Source organism: Geotrypetes seraphini, chromosome 3, assembly GCF_902459505.1.
Source record: "Geotrypetes seraphini chromosome 3, aGeoSer1.1, whole genome shotgun sequence".
NCBI classification, from domain to species: Eukaryota; Metazoa; Chordata; class Amphibia; order Gymnophiona; family Dermophiidae; genus Geotrypetes; species Geotrypetes seraphini.
In genome coordinates this window covers 205,459,015-205,473,826 of record NC_047086.1, presented here as the reverse complement: position 1 = coordinate 205,473,826, position 14,812 = coordinate 205,459,015, and the positions used below count along the sequence as shown (strand labels likewise).

General features: G+C 39.0%; 1 protein-coding gene and 1 pseudogene across 1 annotated transcript in view; both read right to left on the bottom strand.

The window, feature by feature from the left end:
- Positions 1-1,556: 1,556 nt before the first annotated feature.
- The window catches only part of SMAGP (small cell adhesion glycoprotein), a 73,540-nt gene continuing 60,284 nt past the window's right edge, over positions 1,557-14,812 (bottom strand). Inside the window, exon 5 of the mRNA XM_033938585.1 lies at positions 1,557-3,933. Within this exon, the coding sequence (XP_033794476.1) occupies positions 3,758-3,933 (176 nt within the window). The 3' untranslated portion in view covers positions 1,557-3,757. The remainder of the gene's footprint in view (positions 3,934-14,812) is intronic.
- LOC117357675 lies at positions 11,667-12,005 on the bottom strand (annotated as a pseudogene).

Sequence of the window (14,812 nt, the reverse complement as noted above, 5' to 3'; positions counted from 1 at the left end):
CTGCCAGTCGAACGTAAGAAAATAAAATAAGATATTTTTTTTTTTAAACTAGAAATAGAAATAAAGAAAAGAACACAGCGATTCAGTTTCTACAAGCAAGTCTGCTTGCAAGGCTGTCCACATCCGGGCTCCGTCGGTGACATCACCCATATGTGAGAATAGGCTGCCTGCTTGTCCTGGGATAATTAATTTTCTCCCTAATAGTCAACTCTCCCACCCCCCCCCAATCCCATTTGGTAAGCTAGGGAGTCCCACATATGAGAATATGCTGCTTGCTTGTCCAAGGATAAAGAACATAAGAAGTTGCCTCTGCTGAGTCAGACCAGAGGTCCGCTCCCACAGCAGCCCATCAGGCCCACTGCCTGAACAGTGGTCTCTGACCAATTTTACAAATTACCTCTAATCCTATCCCTATAACCTTACCTCTACTCTTATCTGTACCCCTCAATCCCTTTGTCCTCCAGGTACCTGTCCAGACCTTCTTTGAAGCCCTGTAGCGTGCTTCTGCTTATCACATCCTCCGGTAGTGCGTTCCATGTATCCACCACCCTCTGGGTGAAAAAGAACTGCCTGGCATTTGTTCTAAACCTTTCCCCTCTCAATTTCTCCGAGTGCCCCCTTGTACTTGTGGCTCCCCATAGTTTGAAAAATCTGTCCCTGTCCACTTTTTCTATGCCCTTCATGATCTTGAAGGTTTCTCATGTCTCCTCTAGATCATGAAGGGCATAGAAAAAGTGGACAGGGACAGATTTTTCAAACTATGGGGAACCACAAGTACAAGGGGGCACTCTGAGAAATTGAGAGGGGAAAGGTTTAGAACAAATAAATATACTATAAATTATGTTATCCAGGGACAGCAAGCATATATTTCTCACATCCCTCCTAGAGTTGGCTTAGCATGTTTATAAAAAGTGAGGAACTACGCTAGGCAGGAAGGCACTCGTGGTGCGGGCAATCTCACAGCTTCTTAAGAGGTTTAAAGTAATGTACACTTTTAGCTTGGTCTGTACTGGGCTCCATGAATGACATCACCCACATGGGAGAATATCTGCCTGCTGTCCCTCGATCACACGTGTTATGGTAACGAACTATGCTTTTTGGTAAGATGCGAGGTGACAGTTATCCACTGCCCTTAGTAGTCTTGTTGTTTGTATACAGCCAATTAGCCATGCTTGTTTTTGACAAAGTTCATGTTTCCATACAGTTTCATTAATACTGTATAGTAAGCACATTGCTGGTGCTGTTCAATACTATCACATGTATAAAACGACTCTTCCTCTGTAGAAACATCTAAAATGTTTGCTATTCTGCAGTGTACATAAAATTCTTCATGTACCTGATAATTGTCATTGTCTCTGATACAAAACAGCAGCACAAAGCTTGAAAAGCAGAAGGCAATCTAGTGCCAGTCTTGCTTTTGGATCCACACTCACTACACCAAGCAGCTGTTTTTCTGGTTTAGGAAGCTTTTGGGAGATGGCATAGGTAACATGACTGCTAAATAATTAATGTATGAATAGTTACTTAGCAATGTAATCATAGTTGGAGCTCAGTGGTTTTGGATCTTTATAGTCCCTAATTGGAATGGGTACTCAGAAACCAGCAGTCTAACCCTAACATCAATACATGTGTGCTGCTTTGCTTCTGCTTAGTATGCCAAGGGTTGGGTTGTTGTTTTTTATAACTAATAACTTTTTTTTTTTTAAACTTATGAGACATTTTTGTGAGAAGGTTTTAAGTCTGTATGACAAATTTTATTTCACAAGCACAGAGGCCAGACCTTTCTCTGTTGCGCTAGTGGCCTCCTTTAATTCCTCCTACCTGCTAGCTAGAAATGTGAGGCGAGACTGCTCTTATGCATTTACAGAAATCATGGTTTTAGTGTGTCTGTATGTGAGGGGAAAATGGCTCTAAGAGCTACATATATAAAGATGGGTGACACTGGTTCGTGGAGACCATACAGGTGGCCATGACCACTCACTTTGAAAAATTTGGATACAAACAATTAAAAGCTATATAAAGAAAACCTTTTAAAGACCAAAATCACATTTTGAAAGGCTCTAGCTTAAATTCTTGGGAGATAGGAGTTAAATGCACCAGTCTCTCTTTCTCTAACAGCCTAGTCAGTAGTGATTTTCAACCATGTTAACCAACTCTATACCTTTTAAAACACAAAAGGTAGCAACCACAGCCTTCAATCACTCCACTTCTGCCAAGCAAACAGTATACCACATCCATTTCTTTACAACTGTATTACAGTAGAAACACAGCTATCTAAATTACAGAGACCACATTCTCTCTTAAGTACTGCTATGTCCTCCAACTTTCATGTACTTACCTGAACCAGCTTTCAGGTGGGGGGGGGGGGGGGAAGTATAGTAACGTCATACTTTTTTTGGCTAAAACACATATGAACAAATCTCTGAGGCTGGCCTCATCTATACTAATTAACAGGGCTAGATAGCTGGTAAACGAGGTACGTACTGATAAAAAGTAAAGGAGAAAAGTGAGATGGGACAGTGGATTCTCCACCAAAGCCAGCAGGATAAAAATGTTTTTCATTCAATTTGGACATCAATAAACAATATAACAGTACTGTGTTTTGGCACATGAAGTGCATGTGCCTTCATAAAGGGTACTGTGAATCAATTTCTGTTGATTGATTTTTATATAAATAATATGAACCTGAAATCCACTGCCAAGGAAGTCAGAATGTTTGAAACATGCTAATCAACTGCACAAAACAGTTCTGATTTCTTTGAAAGTGGATTTCAGGTTCATTGTTGATGTAAAAAGCCATCATTCAGCAACAGAAATTGATTCACAGTAATGCAGGTGCATTTAATGTGCCAAAACACAGTACTGTGTTGTGTTTTTATCATTTAATTTGGACATCAATAAACCATATATTTTTATGCTACTGGCTTTGTTTGGTGGAGAGTCCATTGTCCCATCCCACTTTTTTCTCCTTTGATTGTTTTACATGGAGTTGTTCTTTGCTGGACTTTCTCCGATTAAAAGTAAACATGCTATATTGCCTAAACCTTACCTGTAAATAAGTACTAGTCACATCTCGTAAGCCCCTACTTTCCACACTGGTTCTGCATTATTAAATGTAGAGGGGAGGAGCTGTATCAAAGTATTTCCCTATCAAAAAGCTCACTTTGCCTACCTCAGGTGGAGTTGTGTGCTTCAGCAGGTCACAAAGCATATGGAAACTTCACATTGTCTTACCTTTCACAAACAGCTTTTTATAAAATAAGAATGGCTCCTGCTGCTCATGCCTGAAAGTGGCTATTCTATGGCACAGAGGCAGTGTTTTCTTCCTAATTACTGAGGATTATGCCTTCCCCAAATGTGTGCCAATGCAGTTGATTTTCCTCTCTGCCTCCCAATAGCATATTGACAATAGGTAAGTCTCTGTACCTATCTTCTGCAACTCCAGTCCACACCACAGCAGTGGACATGACAGCATCTATATTACAGACATTAAAAAATAATAAATCTATGACTGCATTTTTAAGACATTTGGAAAAAGACTGCAGTGTTTCCTATGCATATATTATATTTACATTCATTTTATGCAAAAGGGGAGGAGACTCACTAACAATTTTTTTTTTTTTTAACTGGAGTCTGTACATGTAACATTCCCATATATATTTTTTCCTTATGGGAAGCAAAACAGGTCCGAGGGATACTGGGCAGCCTAACATGCCCTGTAGCTGCTGGATGCCTCCTTCACACTGTTGTCTGGAAATCACATGTAGTATTCCTGCTTCTCCTCTGGCACAGAGTTGCTGTCCAGCTGTAGTGCCTTGCTAGCCTCCTCATCAGGCTGTTCATTGGTGATGTAGCTGCCTTTGTGCTTGTAGAGGTAAACAATGATGATGACCAGGACGCTTAATAATGTGACAAAGACCACAGCAATTACACCTGATTGGGGGAAAAAAAAGGGAAAACTCAACATCAGTACACACAGCTGGACCTACTAGCCTGTAACTCCTTAGGTCCACTGGGCTGGGTAGTGGTAACAAAGAAGGGAGAATCACTGGCACTAGATACAGGTGACAACTAATGAGCAGATTTAGGGCCCCTGTTTGACGGAGCTCAAGTCACTTAACCCTCCCTTGGCTCAGGTACAAACTCAGAACGTGAGTCCTTTGAAGACAAGAATATACTGACTATACCTGAGGTACACTAGAATAGCTTTCAGGCAGTATATAAGAAATTTAAATACATACGAGTACATGAAAAGGCTAGATCAGTTGGGATACTAAACATAAAAAGGACACTCCAAAGGCATTTGTGAATGAAGATTTATAGATCAGTGTATCGCAAACTGCCATGAGACACAGAAGGAGAGGCACCAGCTGATTGCCTACAGGATGCGCCTCTCATGGCACAAGGCACATCCTGTAGACAATCGACTAGCACCTGCACCTGTCTTCCTTTCTGGCACCCCCCCCCCAGGCAGCTTAGGGCTCACCTGAAGGGCCTTCACACATGCACAGATAAACGTGATGACATCATGCAAGTGTATGACACCACGTTGACATCTGGGCACTTCCAGATGCCTCATGCCATGGCCACTATGTTTAGTTGGAAGTCATAATGAGAAAACTACTGGCCCCTGCGCCACCCCCCAGAAAACCCCCCCAAACATTTTTTCCTGGGTTGTATTCAAGAGCTATGAGCAAGAAGTTGTGGGCTAGAGGCCAGATTGATAGACCATATAAAAGTTTTGTAGTAGGGAAGGAGGGTACAGCTTTAAATTTATTCCTTATGCAAAACAAACTATTTGAAAATCATGCAAGATATTTTTTTTTTAGGGGGGGAAGGTTTAAAAAAATTTTTTTTATACAGATTCTATACAACGAGGCATCAGTCTTAATGCTCATATTTAAAAAAAATGGGGGCAAGCCCCAGTAATACCCACCTAGCCAATACTGTAATAGCTCTCAGCAACTGCTTCAATAGGTCTCCTTTTTAGAGGAATTACAAGATTAAGAATAAACTTGAAACTTAAGGGGAACATAGGCTGCATCTCCTTCCATAACGTACGTACCCCACAGTCTGGCCAACCCAAAAGAGTGGGTCCAGTCAGTACCAAGGAAACTGCACTGCCCCCTCCCCTGAAAAAAACCAAAACACGCCTACTGCTCGATGTCAATGTAGAACAATAGCTGAAGAGTCTCTTTTCCCATGGCCTATAAACATGGCTTCAAGAGCAATCGCATCATCAGCCAGATGGACCTGTGTCCAGGAGCAGTGTAAGTCTCCTTTCCTCTACCTCATGCTCTCACAAATAACTTTCAAATCATTTATCCAGTATCATTCAAACAAAGCAAGCATGATCAGCACTGAAAAATAAAATAGGCATTGAATCCTTGTCGAAACTTTGGCATATAGAAGAAAATGTATGGTATAGTATTTCAGGGGCGCTTACATTGAACCAGAATACAATTGTACTTCATCCTGAAAACACAAAACATGCAAAAATTATTGAAAACAACTACTATTATTTGTAGAGCGCTACCAGACACACACAATACTGTACAGAGTTACAATAATATAGTCACTGCTTGAATCGTTTATTAAACTTGATATACCGCCTTAGTTGGAGCACAATTCAAGGCGGTTTACAATAAAATATATCAAATAAAAAAGGACCGCCATTAAAATAGGATAGTACACTACTTTCATACAGAAAACACATTCAGAGAGGTAAGTTTTCAAAAGAGTTCAAAAGCGAGAATATGATGATTCCAGATGTAAACTAGATGGTAACGAGTTCCATAAGGCTGGAGCTATTACAAAGAATGCTGAATTTCTAATTCTCTTCCATTTTGTTTTTGAGGCTGTGGGATTACTAATCTATTGTCCCGTAAAGATCAAAGAACCCTTGATGGGGAATATGGAATAATTAATGATGCCAGATAATCAGAAATACTTGTATGTAAGGTTTTATATGTCAAAGTTAATATCTTGAATTGTAGCCGCGAATGGACCGGTAACCAATTAGTAAAGGAGTTATATGAACATATTTCTGTGCATTGTTAAGTACTCTCACTGCTGTATTTTGTAATGTCTGAAGCTTTCAAATTACCCTTCATATTTAAGAATACTATCCTCACCTTAGAGACTAGAAAAAAAGAACAAAAATACACACAATTTATAAAAGATTCATTTCTTTGAATAAAATAAAATGTACAAGGGCTTTGGGGCAGTGAGGAACATTGATGAACAGAAACAGCTGACAGTCACAGCAACCATATGTCCCACTTAACAAAGTTGAATTTTCTTTTTTCTAAAAAAAATCTTTATTCATTTTAATAACCAACATCAAGTGCAACAATTTATCAAACAGTTTACAAAATAAACAGCACCTAATTCCATCAATTAATATAAGTACATATCCCTTCCCCCCACCCATCCACCCTCCCCTTCATACAGTATAAAGACAATCAAGAGTAATACAAATGACCAAGATAAATTCCAATTTAAAAATCACATCATCGCTGAAACAGACTCAAACTCCCAACCCGACCTAGAATACATCACCTGCAAGCTCGAAAGTAAGCACAACCCCACACACAAGAATGTCAGAATCCTCCTACTCTACAGACCCCCTAGCACTAACTCAGACTCTTATCACAAAAACAATGGAAATAATAACAATCCTCATTTGCCAGCATGACAACCTAATCATATTCTGCGATATCAACCTACCCCTTGAATCTGCAGAAAATAAAGAAGTCACTAAACTCAAGACTCTACTTGAGGACTACCAAATCACTATCATACTCTCAGGCCCCACCCATGAAAAAGGCCATACCCTAGATCTATTTGCATCTTCTCCCCCTAACATAGTCAACAGGGCTAAATGGTCAAGTTTCAAGTTTATTAAATTTTAATATACCGACCATCAAACAAATATCTGGCCGGTTTACATTAAATTAAAAAAATAAGTATTGAAAAAGAATTAAAATAATAAATATTTAGAAGTGCATATAGTGAACATTAAGACATAAACACGACAAACTTGACAGTGAGGAAAGAAGGGAATGGGAGGGTAAAGTTACATTGTAGAGAGAAAAGGGGGAAAGGGGAAGTGGGAATAAAACATATTGGGTGGGGAAAGATCTTTAAAAAAAAAAAAAAAGAAATTTCGAGTTATGAGAATGAAATTATCAAGAAGAGTGGAATCTAAACAGAAGAGAATGCATCACGAAATAGAAAAGTCTTTAGGCCTGTTTTAAATTTGTCTAGTTGTTGTTCATCTCGAAGTGGTTGTGGTAGAGAATTCCACAATGTTGGGGCAGAAACAGCAAAATTTATTTTCCGTGTGTAATAGAAGTGTTTTATGGAGGGAATTAATAGGAGATTTTGATTTGTCCCGAGGATAGATCACTTTCTCCTGGAATTAGACCTAAACCTAACTGACATAGACCTGAACTCCAAAGCCACCAAATTTTGTCAATGGGTCCCAAACCTCCTTAAATTTCTTATAAATGTCCAAATTGTATTGCACTTATACGTTCAAATTTATAAAAGTTTGGCACAAGGATTCCCACCAAAAACTAAAGTTTAACCTATCCCAATTTTTCCAAAATAAGCTGCATGGCAACTCCCGTCATGATGAAAAGTAATTATTATTATATGAAGTTATGGGACTCTTGGCCATCAAAAATGTACCAAACAGCACTTTATCATATGTCAGTGCCAATGGAACTTCCAATATTTTATTGATTTGACCCCCAAATGGATCGCCAAAATTTAAGTACCAAGGGACAAAAGAAGAGCAGATGATCCAGTGTCCCTATATCAAGATGACAGTGCCAGCATCTATTTGACTTAAAACTATCTAATTTTTGTAATCTAACAGGGGTCCAAAAACTTCAATGCAACAACAACAAAAAAACATGTTTGTCTCATAGATGCTGACACCGTACATCTCATCCTCCAAGTCCAAATCCGTGGCCATTGAGTAGCAGAAATTTGTTGCTTTTGTCTCAATGCTCCAAATGTCTTTTAGACTAGTTTTTGGCTTTTATTCAAAAATTCAGATATTAATTTATACCACTTGGCTGCCTGATGCCCCAGGAAATCTGTCTGGAAGCATAGACCCGGTAAGCTATACTGAGTTTTTAAGTTCTACCAATCAGGGAACCCCTTCTGAATGGCCTGCTTCAACTGCAACCACTTAAATACGTGAGACCAAATGTTTGTTGCAGTCGTGAAAAGTCAAGCAGCTTACCATCTGATAACATATCATCTCATCTGATAACACATCATCCAGTGTGCGTATGCAAATTTGAATCTTGGAGTTTAATCACAAGGACTGACACGTGGACTGTTGGATTGGAATAGGTATTAGGTTATTATTAAATTTTAATGTTTGCCATGTGGACAATAAATTTCTATTGTCTTTATAAATCCTAGGTAACTTGATACTTAAAAATGTGACACAATCGAAATGGTGACAGAAGTTGCCATTCCAGAATTAACCAGTCCGGAAGATGTTCCATGAGCTCAGGAAGGATCCAATACATACTCTGACGCATTATAGAGGCCTGATGGTACCTATAAAAATTTGGGAAATTGACCCCACCTGCTGCCATTGGTTTTTGTAAAGATACTAAAGCAATTCTAATAGTTTTACCCAGCCTTTCTTATAAAAGGATCCCTGGCAACATACCCATCTGGTACAGGCAAAATCATCATTTTAACCGTTTGGACTCTCCCCAACCAAGAAAGATGTAAGGGGTTACCATTGCTCACACAATTCTGTGACCTTCAGCAATAAAGATTTTTCATTTACTCTCATTGTATCTTCCAGTGTTTTATGAATCCAAATACCCAGATATTTTATACCTTCTTCCTTCCAAAGGAGAGGGAAAGAATCAATTAATCCTTTTACATAATATACATTTAGCGGAAGAACCTCCGATTTACTCAAATTTATTTTATATCCAGAAAATTTTCCAAATTGGTCAATCAAATCTAGTAAATGCGGAATGGTAGATTCAGGATTCTTGAAATGAAGCAAAATATCATCTGCATAAGCAGAGACCTCATATTCCTGACCTGCATAAGGAATACGCTGTATCTCCTTTGTCTGTTGAATAGCCAACAACAAGGGTTCCAGAACAATATCAAAAAGCAAAGGGGATAGTGGACAGACACCCTTGTCTAACTTCCCTCTACAGACAAAAACGCTCTGAAAAAGTATTATTAATATATAATCTGGCAGAAGGGGAACTATACAAGGTTTGAATCATTTGAATCATGCTTGATACATGAAGGTCCATTCTAAACGATCAAAGACCTTCTCCGCATCCAAAGAAACAGAGAAGGCTGTATCTTCCATGGCTTTCATTAAATTTAACATATGAAAAGCCAGTCTAGTGTTATCTGACGAATGTCTTTGAGCAACAAAACCAGTTTGGTGCATACCAATAATATAAGGGAGAGCCTTGGCCAAGCGTAAAGTCAATAACTTAGCCAGAAGTTTTCCATCTACATTAATCAAAGAAATAGGCCTGTAATTTGAAACCAACATGGGATATTTATTTGGCTTTGGCAAGACAATAGTTAAAGATTCTGCCATAGTACCTAAAATGCAACCTTTAATTAGTTGTGCATGATACAAATTTAAAAGATGTGGTAATAATGTAATTTGGAATGATTTATAAAACTCCACAGTGAATCCATCACCACCTGGAGCGGATCCAACTCTAAGGGACTTCAACGCTGTCTGAATTTCTTTAAGTGATATAGGCCCTTCAAGTTTTCCTTTTATATGCTTAGAAATTTTTGGCCCCATAATTAACTTTAAAAACCCTAATCCCTCAGTTTCTTTATTTGCATAAAGCTCAGAAGACTATAACGCTTTGTAATAGTTCAGAAATTGATTTAAAACATGTCCAATTTGAGAATGAGTTTCACCCTTCTCATCTTTAATGTCCACAATCTTTCCTTTCCTTTTTTTAGCCTTAAGATAATTAGCCAATAATCTTCCCGCTTTATTTGAGTTTCCATAATACAGAGCCTGTTGAGAAAACAAATCTTTCCTAGCCATTTGTGAGGAAATCTCATTGTATTTATATTTAGCTCTCAGGAGGGCCTGTAATTTGTTCCCATTTCAAGGCCAATTGTGACTCCAAATCCTTAATATTTTGTTCCAAAGTAGAAAATTCCATCTTAAGTTGTTTCCTAATGTGTGCCGAATACGAAATAATTTGCCCTCTGATAGTTGCTTTAAAAGCATCCCACAATATTTGGGTTGTTTATCCAGCAATGGATCCATAACAGCATTAAAGTCCCCCGCTACTACTAAATTAGAAGTAGCCAGTGGCAGAATCAACTGCTGAAGAGTTTTGAAAAAGTCAGCCTGATTTGAATTAGGAACATAAATATTAAAAAGCGTCAGAACATCTTTTCCTGAGTTCATGTGCACCTGAATCCATCTTCCCATAGGATCTGCTGAAATTGCACTAAATGCAGCTGAGCATTTTCTATTTATCAGGATAGCCACCCCAGCCTTCTTTCCAATTGCAGGAGTGAAAAAACTATACTTGACCCACCCCCCCTACCAACTTGGCCGATTCCCTAGCAGATAAGTGAGTTTCCTGAAGAAAATATATATCTGCCTCCTACTGTTTTAAAAAATGAAGTGTTTTTTTTTTCCTCTTAATAGGATGGTTAAGACCATTGACATTTAAAAAAAATATTTTCAAAGACTTCTTAATTGATTTACATTAGAATTCAAATTATTTTCCTTACAACCATAAATAACTTCCCTTATACATATCCAGGACCCCATTAACCCCCATCCCCCTTATCCCATCCCTTAAAATAATTATATGAACTTGGATACGAACTAAATAGACATGTAAAACCACTATCCCCGCCCCGCAACTTGCAGTAAATAATTCATCCATTATCACTCTATCATTCTAAATTGATCAAATTTTAGTTTCCTCATATAATACCATGTCAACATTTATAATATGCAAGAACACATGAAAGAAAATTAAAAAAATAAAAGAACGTAAGTATAAATATGTATCGATGCCTCCTTTTGTAAAAGAAAAACCCATCTAACATTCCCCCACTTTAATTTAAAACTTTTCATAACAATACCCCCCCAGTAACTAGTATTTATCTATTGCAAGTTAATATCATTTAACAATAAAACAATTAGTATATAGAGAAGCAAATTAGCAAGAATTAAAAATCACACAGGAAAAACGATTCATTAAAAACCAACTATAAATAAAACATAAAATATAACTATAAATAAATTATAATCCACCAGCATCCCTCCCCTGCCAATTTCCAAATCCTGAAACAAAGTAAATTCAACTTTTTTAATTTAAAAAAGGACATTGCTAGTCCCAAAAATTAATTATTATTTTAGATATTAATAAAAAAGACCCATTGTTCTAGTCTACACAAACTCCACCCTTACAATACAAGAACATTCAAACTCTTGAATGAATGGTACCAAAACTGATGACTTCCTTTTCAATCTCCGTCACCGAGAGTTTGCTCTGAAGTAACAAGTCCATGGAACAGAACATGTCAAGACTGGTTAAAAGTTAAGACCAATAAGGTATATTCTTCAACTTGTTGGGGAAAGAGAGGTGCTAAGGACACCCTCTGTATGCTAATAACAACCTTAAATAACATGGTAGGCTACTCAAGGAGTGTTCTTGTTCTTGCTGTAATCACGAGGTGTGTACTTCCCTTCTTTCAACAGATTTTCTTTCTGTGCATGAATTTCAGCCAGACGCTTAAACATTTTAACTCTGTGCATGCACTCATAAAAATCCTCAAGCTCTATTTTGTATTCCTTGGCTACTCTGATCCTTCCAATGCCACTGGAACACTCCACCCATACCTTTTCAAATGCATGACAACGGGCAGCCCGTTTGTAAGGCTGTTCAGCACTCTGAAGCAATGTCAATTCCCAGTTTACTCTGGAGATCAAGAAATGGCATGGCTGCAGCTGCAGAGGGCTTCCAATCTTTGGCTCAGTCCGCCCTTCAAGACACTTCCTGCCGCAAAGCAATGACCAAGTGATGGCCGAGACCCCCTCATAGAAGCTCAGGTCGCCCAGGTATATTTGGGTCTAAACTCCGGGAAGAATCTGGCAGGCACTCAACTGCTAGACAGTAGCATTGATCCACAAACTACCACTGATATCCCAGAAGTGTGATCACAAAAAAGGCACATAAAATGGCACTCCCTCCATAGTGGACACTGACAACAAATTAGAAGATAAAGGCTGCTCTCGTCAAACTTCAAGAAGAGAAGAGATTAGAACCAATCAGGTGAGTTGACATGTAGTGCCCATCCTCAGATTCGACTCAGAGCGCTGAGAGGTGACCAATAAGGCAACTTCTGCTATTTGCATAATAAATTCCCATGAAGACTTGTGCTCAGTGGCTTACAGAAACTAGCTAAATTTGACCTTTTGTGTCCAAAATAAGGAGATATTTCTTTTAACATCTTTAGTAAACTATCAAACAAGAACTACAGTCGAATTGGGAGATAATTTACAACTTTAGATCACATGTTAAAATTCCACTATCGATCTCTATTCCGGGTTAGCACTAACAGTTCCGTCTGTATCAAATCATTGACAAATTAGATGAAAGTGTTATTTAATTCTGACTGAACTTAAATACATACATATATATATATATATATATATATATATATATATATATACACACACACACACACACACATATATATATGTGGGGAGGGTTAGGAAAAGTTTCCTCTCCCCCAGCCCTTTAAGAGTCTTCAGGCTCAACCTGGATCTTGTTATCTGTATTAATGAGCCAGGTGCCCACATCCGCTATAATAAAACCCTTAGCGCGCATGCACATTTCAAACTGTGCGTCTGTGCTTTGTGCCTCCATGCCTCAGCATGTGCAGAAGACGGAGGCAAAAGAAGGAGAGTGCAGCTGTTTCATTCGGCGGTTTCCCCATCTCGAGAATGAGCATGTGGCGGTTTAAACATTGCCTTCCCTCTGCGACGCGAGCCCGGAACCACTGCAGACCACCACGAAAACCGAGAGACTTCTGAGTGTGCTTCACCCATGGTTTCTGAATGCGCAGTAGAGCGTGCGGCCTAGCAAAAGCCCCAAGGCTGCTCGGGCTAGCGGATGCTGGACAGGGGGAGCAGGGAAGGGAGTACTACTGGACAAGGGAGAGGTAAAAGGAAGGGAGAAGAGCTACTGCTGGACATGGGGAGCAGGGAAGGGGTACTACTGGACAGAGGTAAAAGGAAGGGAGAAGGGCTACTGCTGGACAGGGGGGGAGGTAAAAGGAAGTGAGAAGGGTTACTGCTGGACAGGGGGAGAAGGGAAGGGGTGCTGCTGGACAGGATGGGAGGTAAAAGAAAGGGAAAAGGGCTACTGCTGGACATGGGAGGTAAAAGGAAGGGATAAGAGACATAGAAAGAAAGACAGGTGGCCAGGGAGAGACAGAAAGAAAGAAAGGCCTCAGCGCCCCATTGTGCTATTCAGCACCTATTAATGTAATGGGTTTAAACACTAATTATTACATAAGAACATAAAGAGAAAATGGCTAATGAACTTTTGTTTTAGGAAATTATCCAAACCTTCATTTTTAAACCTTGCTAAGCTAACTGCTTTTACCATATTTTCCAACAACAAATTCCAGAGTTTAATTACATGTTGAGTGAAGAAATATTTTTTTCCAGTTTGGTTTTAAATTTGTTACTTAGTAACTTCATTGTATGCCCCCTAGTCCTAGTAGTTCTGGAAAGCATAAACAAGCAATTCACACCTATTATTCCACTCAACTCAGTATTTTATAGACTTCTACCAATCTCCCCTGAGCTGTCTTCTCCAGGCTGAAGAACCCTAGCTACTTTAGGTTTTCCTCATTTGTCACTCTTCTCTACCTTTTCTAGTTCTGCTATATCTTTTTGAGATATGGCGACCGGGGTGACTAGAACAATATTTGAAGTGAGACCGCACCATAGTGTGATACAAAGACATAACATTTTCATCTTTGTTTTCCATTCTTTTCCTGATAATTCCTAATATTTGATTTCTTAGCCACTGTCAAACAATGAGCTGAGGGTTTTGATGTATCCTCAACGATTGACACCCAGATTCTTTTCCTGGGCAGCGACTCCTAACATGGAACCCAAATTATTTTGCTATTTGCCATATGCATCATTTTGTACTTGTTCACGTTAAACGCCATCTGCTATTTTGATGCCTAGTCTCCTAGTTTCACAATTGGAATTTTTCACAATTTTCCTGAAATTTAACAAATTTATGTATCAGCAAATTTAATTATCTCACTAATTATTTCCATCTCTAGATCATTGAAAGATGTTAAAAAGCGTGTGTATTTGTGTGTATATGTGTTTACGCATATATACAATGGAACCTTGGTTTGCAAGCATAATTCATTCCAGAAGCATGCTCATAAACCAAAGCGCTTGTATATCAAAGCGAGTTTTCCCATAGAAAGTAAGGGAAACTCGCTTGATTTGTTCCACAGACACCCCCCTCCAGAAGTCACCCATGCTGCTCGCTTCCACCCCACCCCACCCCAAAAAAGACCCCCCCCCCACCTCCGAGAACCGGCATCGCCCACCAAACCCTTACCGTGATCGATCCTATCTGCCCTGCCAACTATTGACCAATCTCCCTCCTACCCTTTTTATCCAGGCTACTTGAATGTGCTATTCACCAATGTTGCCTGGACTTTTCTATCATTCCTAGCTATCCTTCAACCACTCCAATCAGGCTTTTGT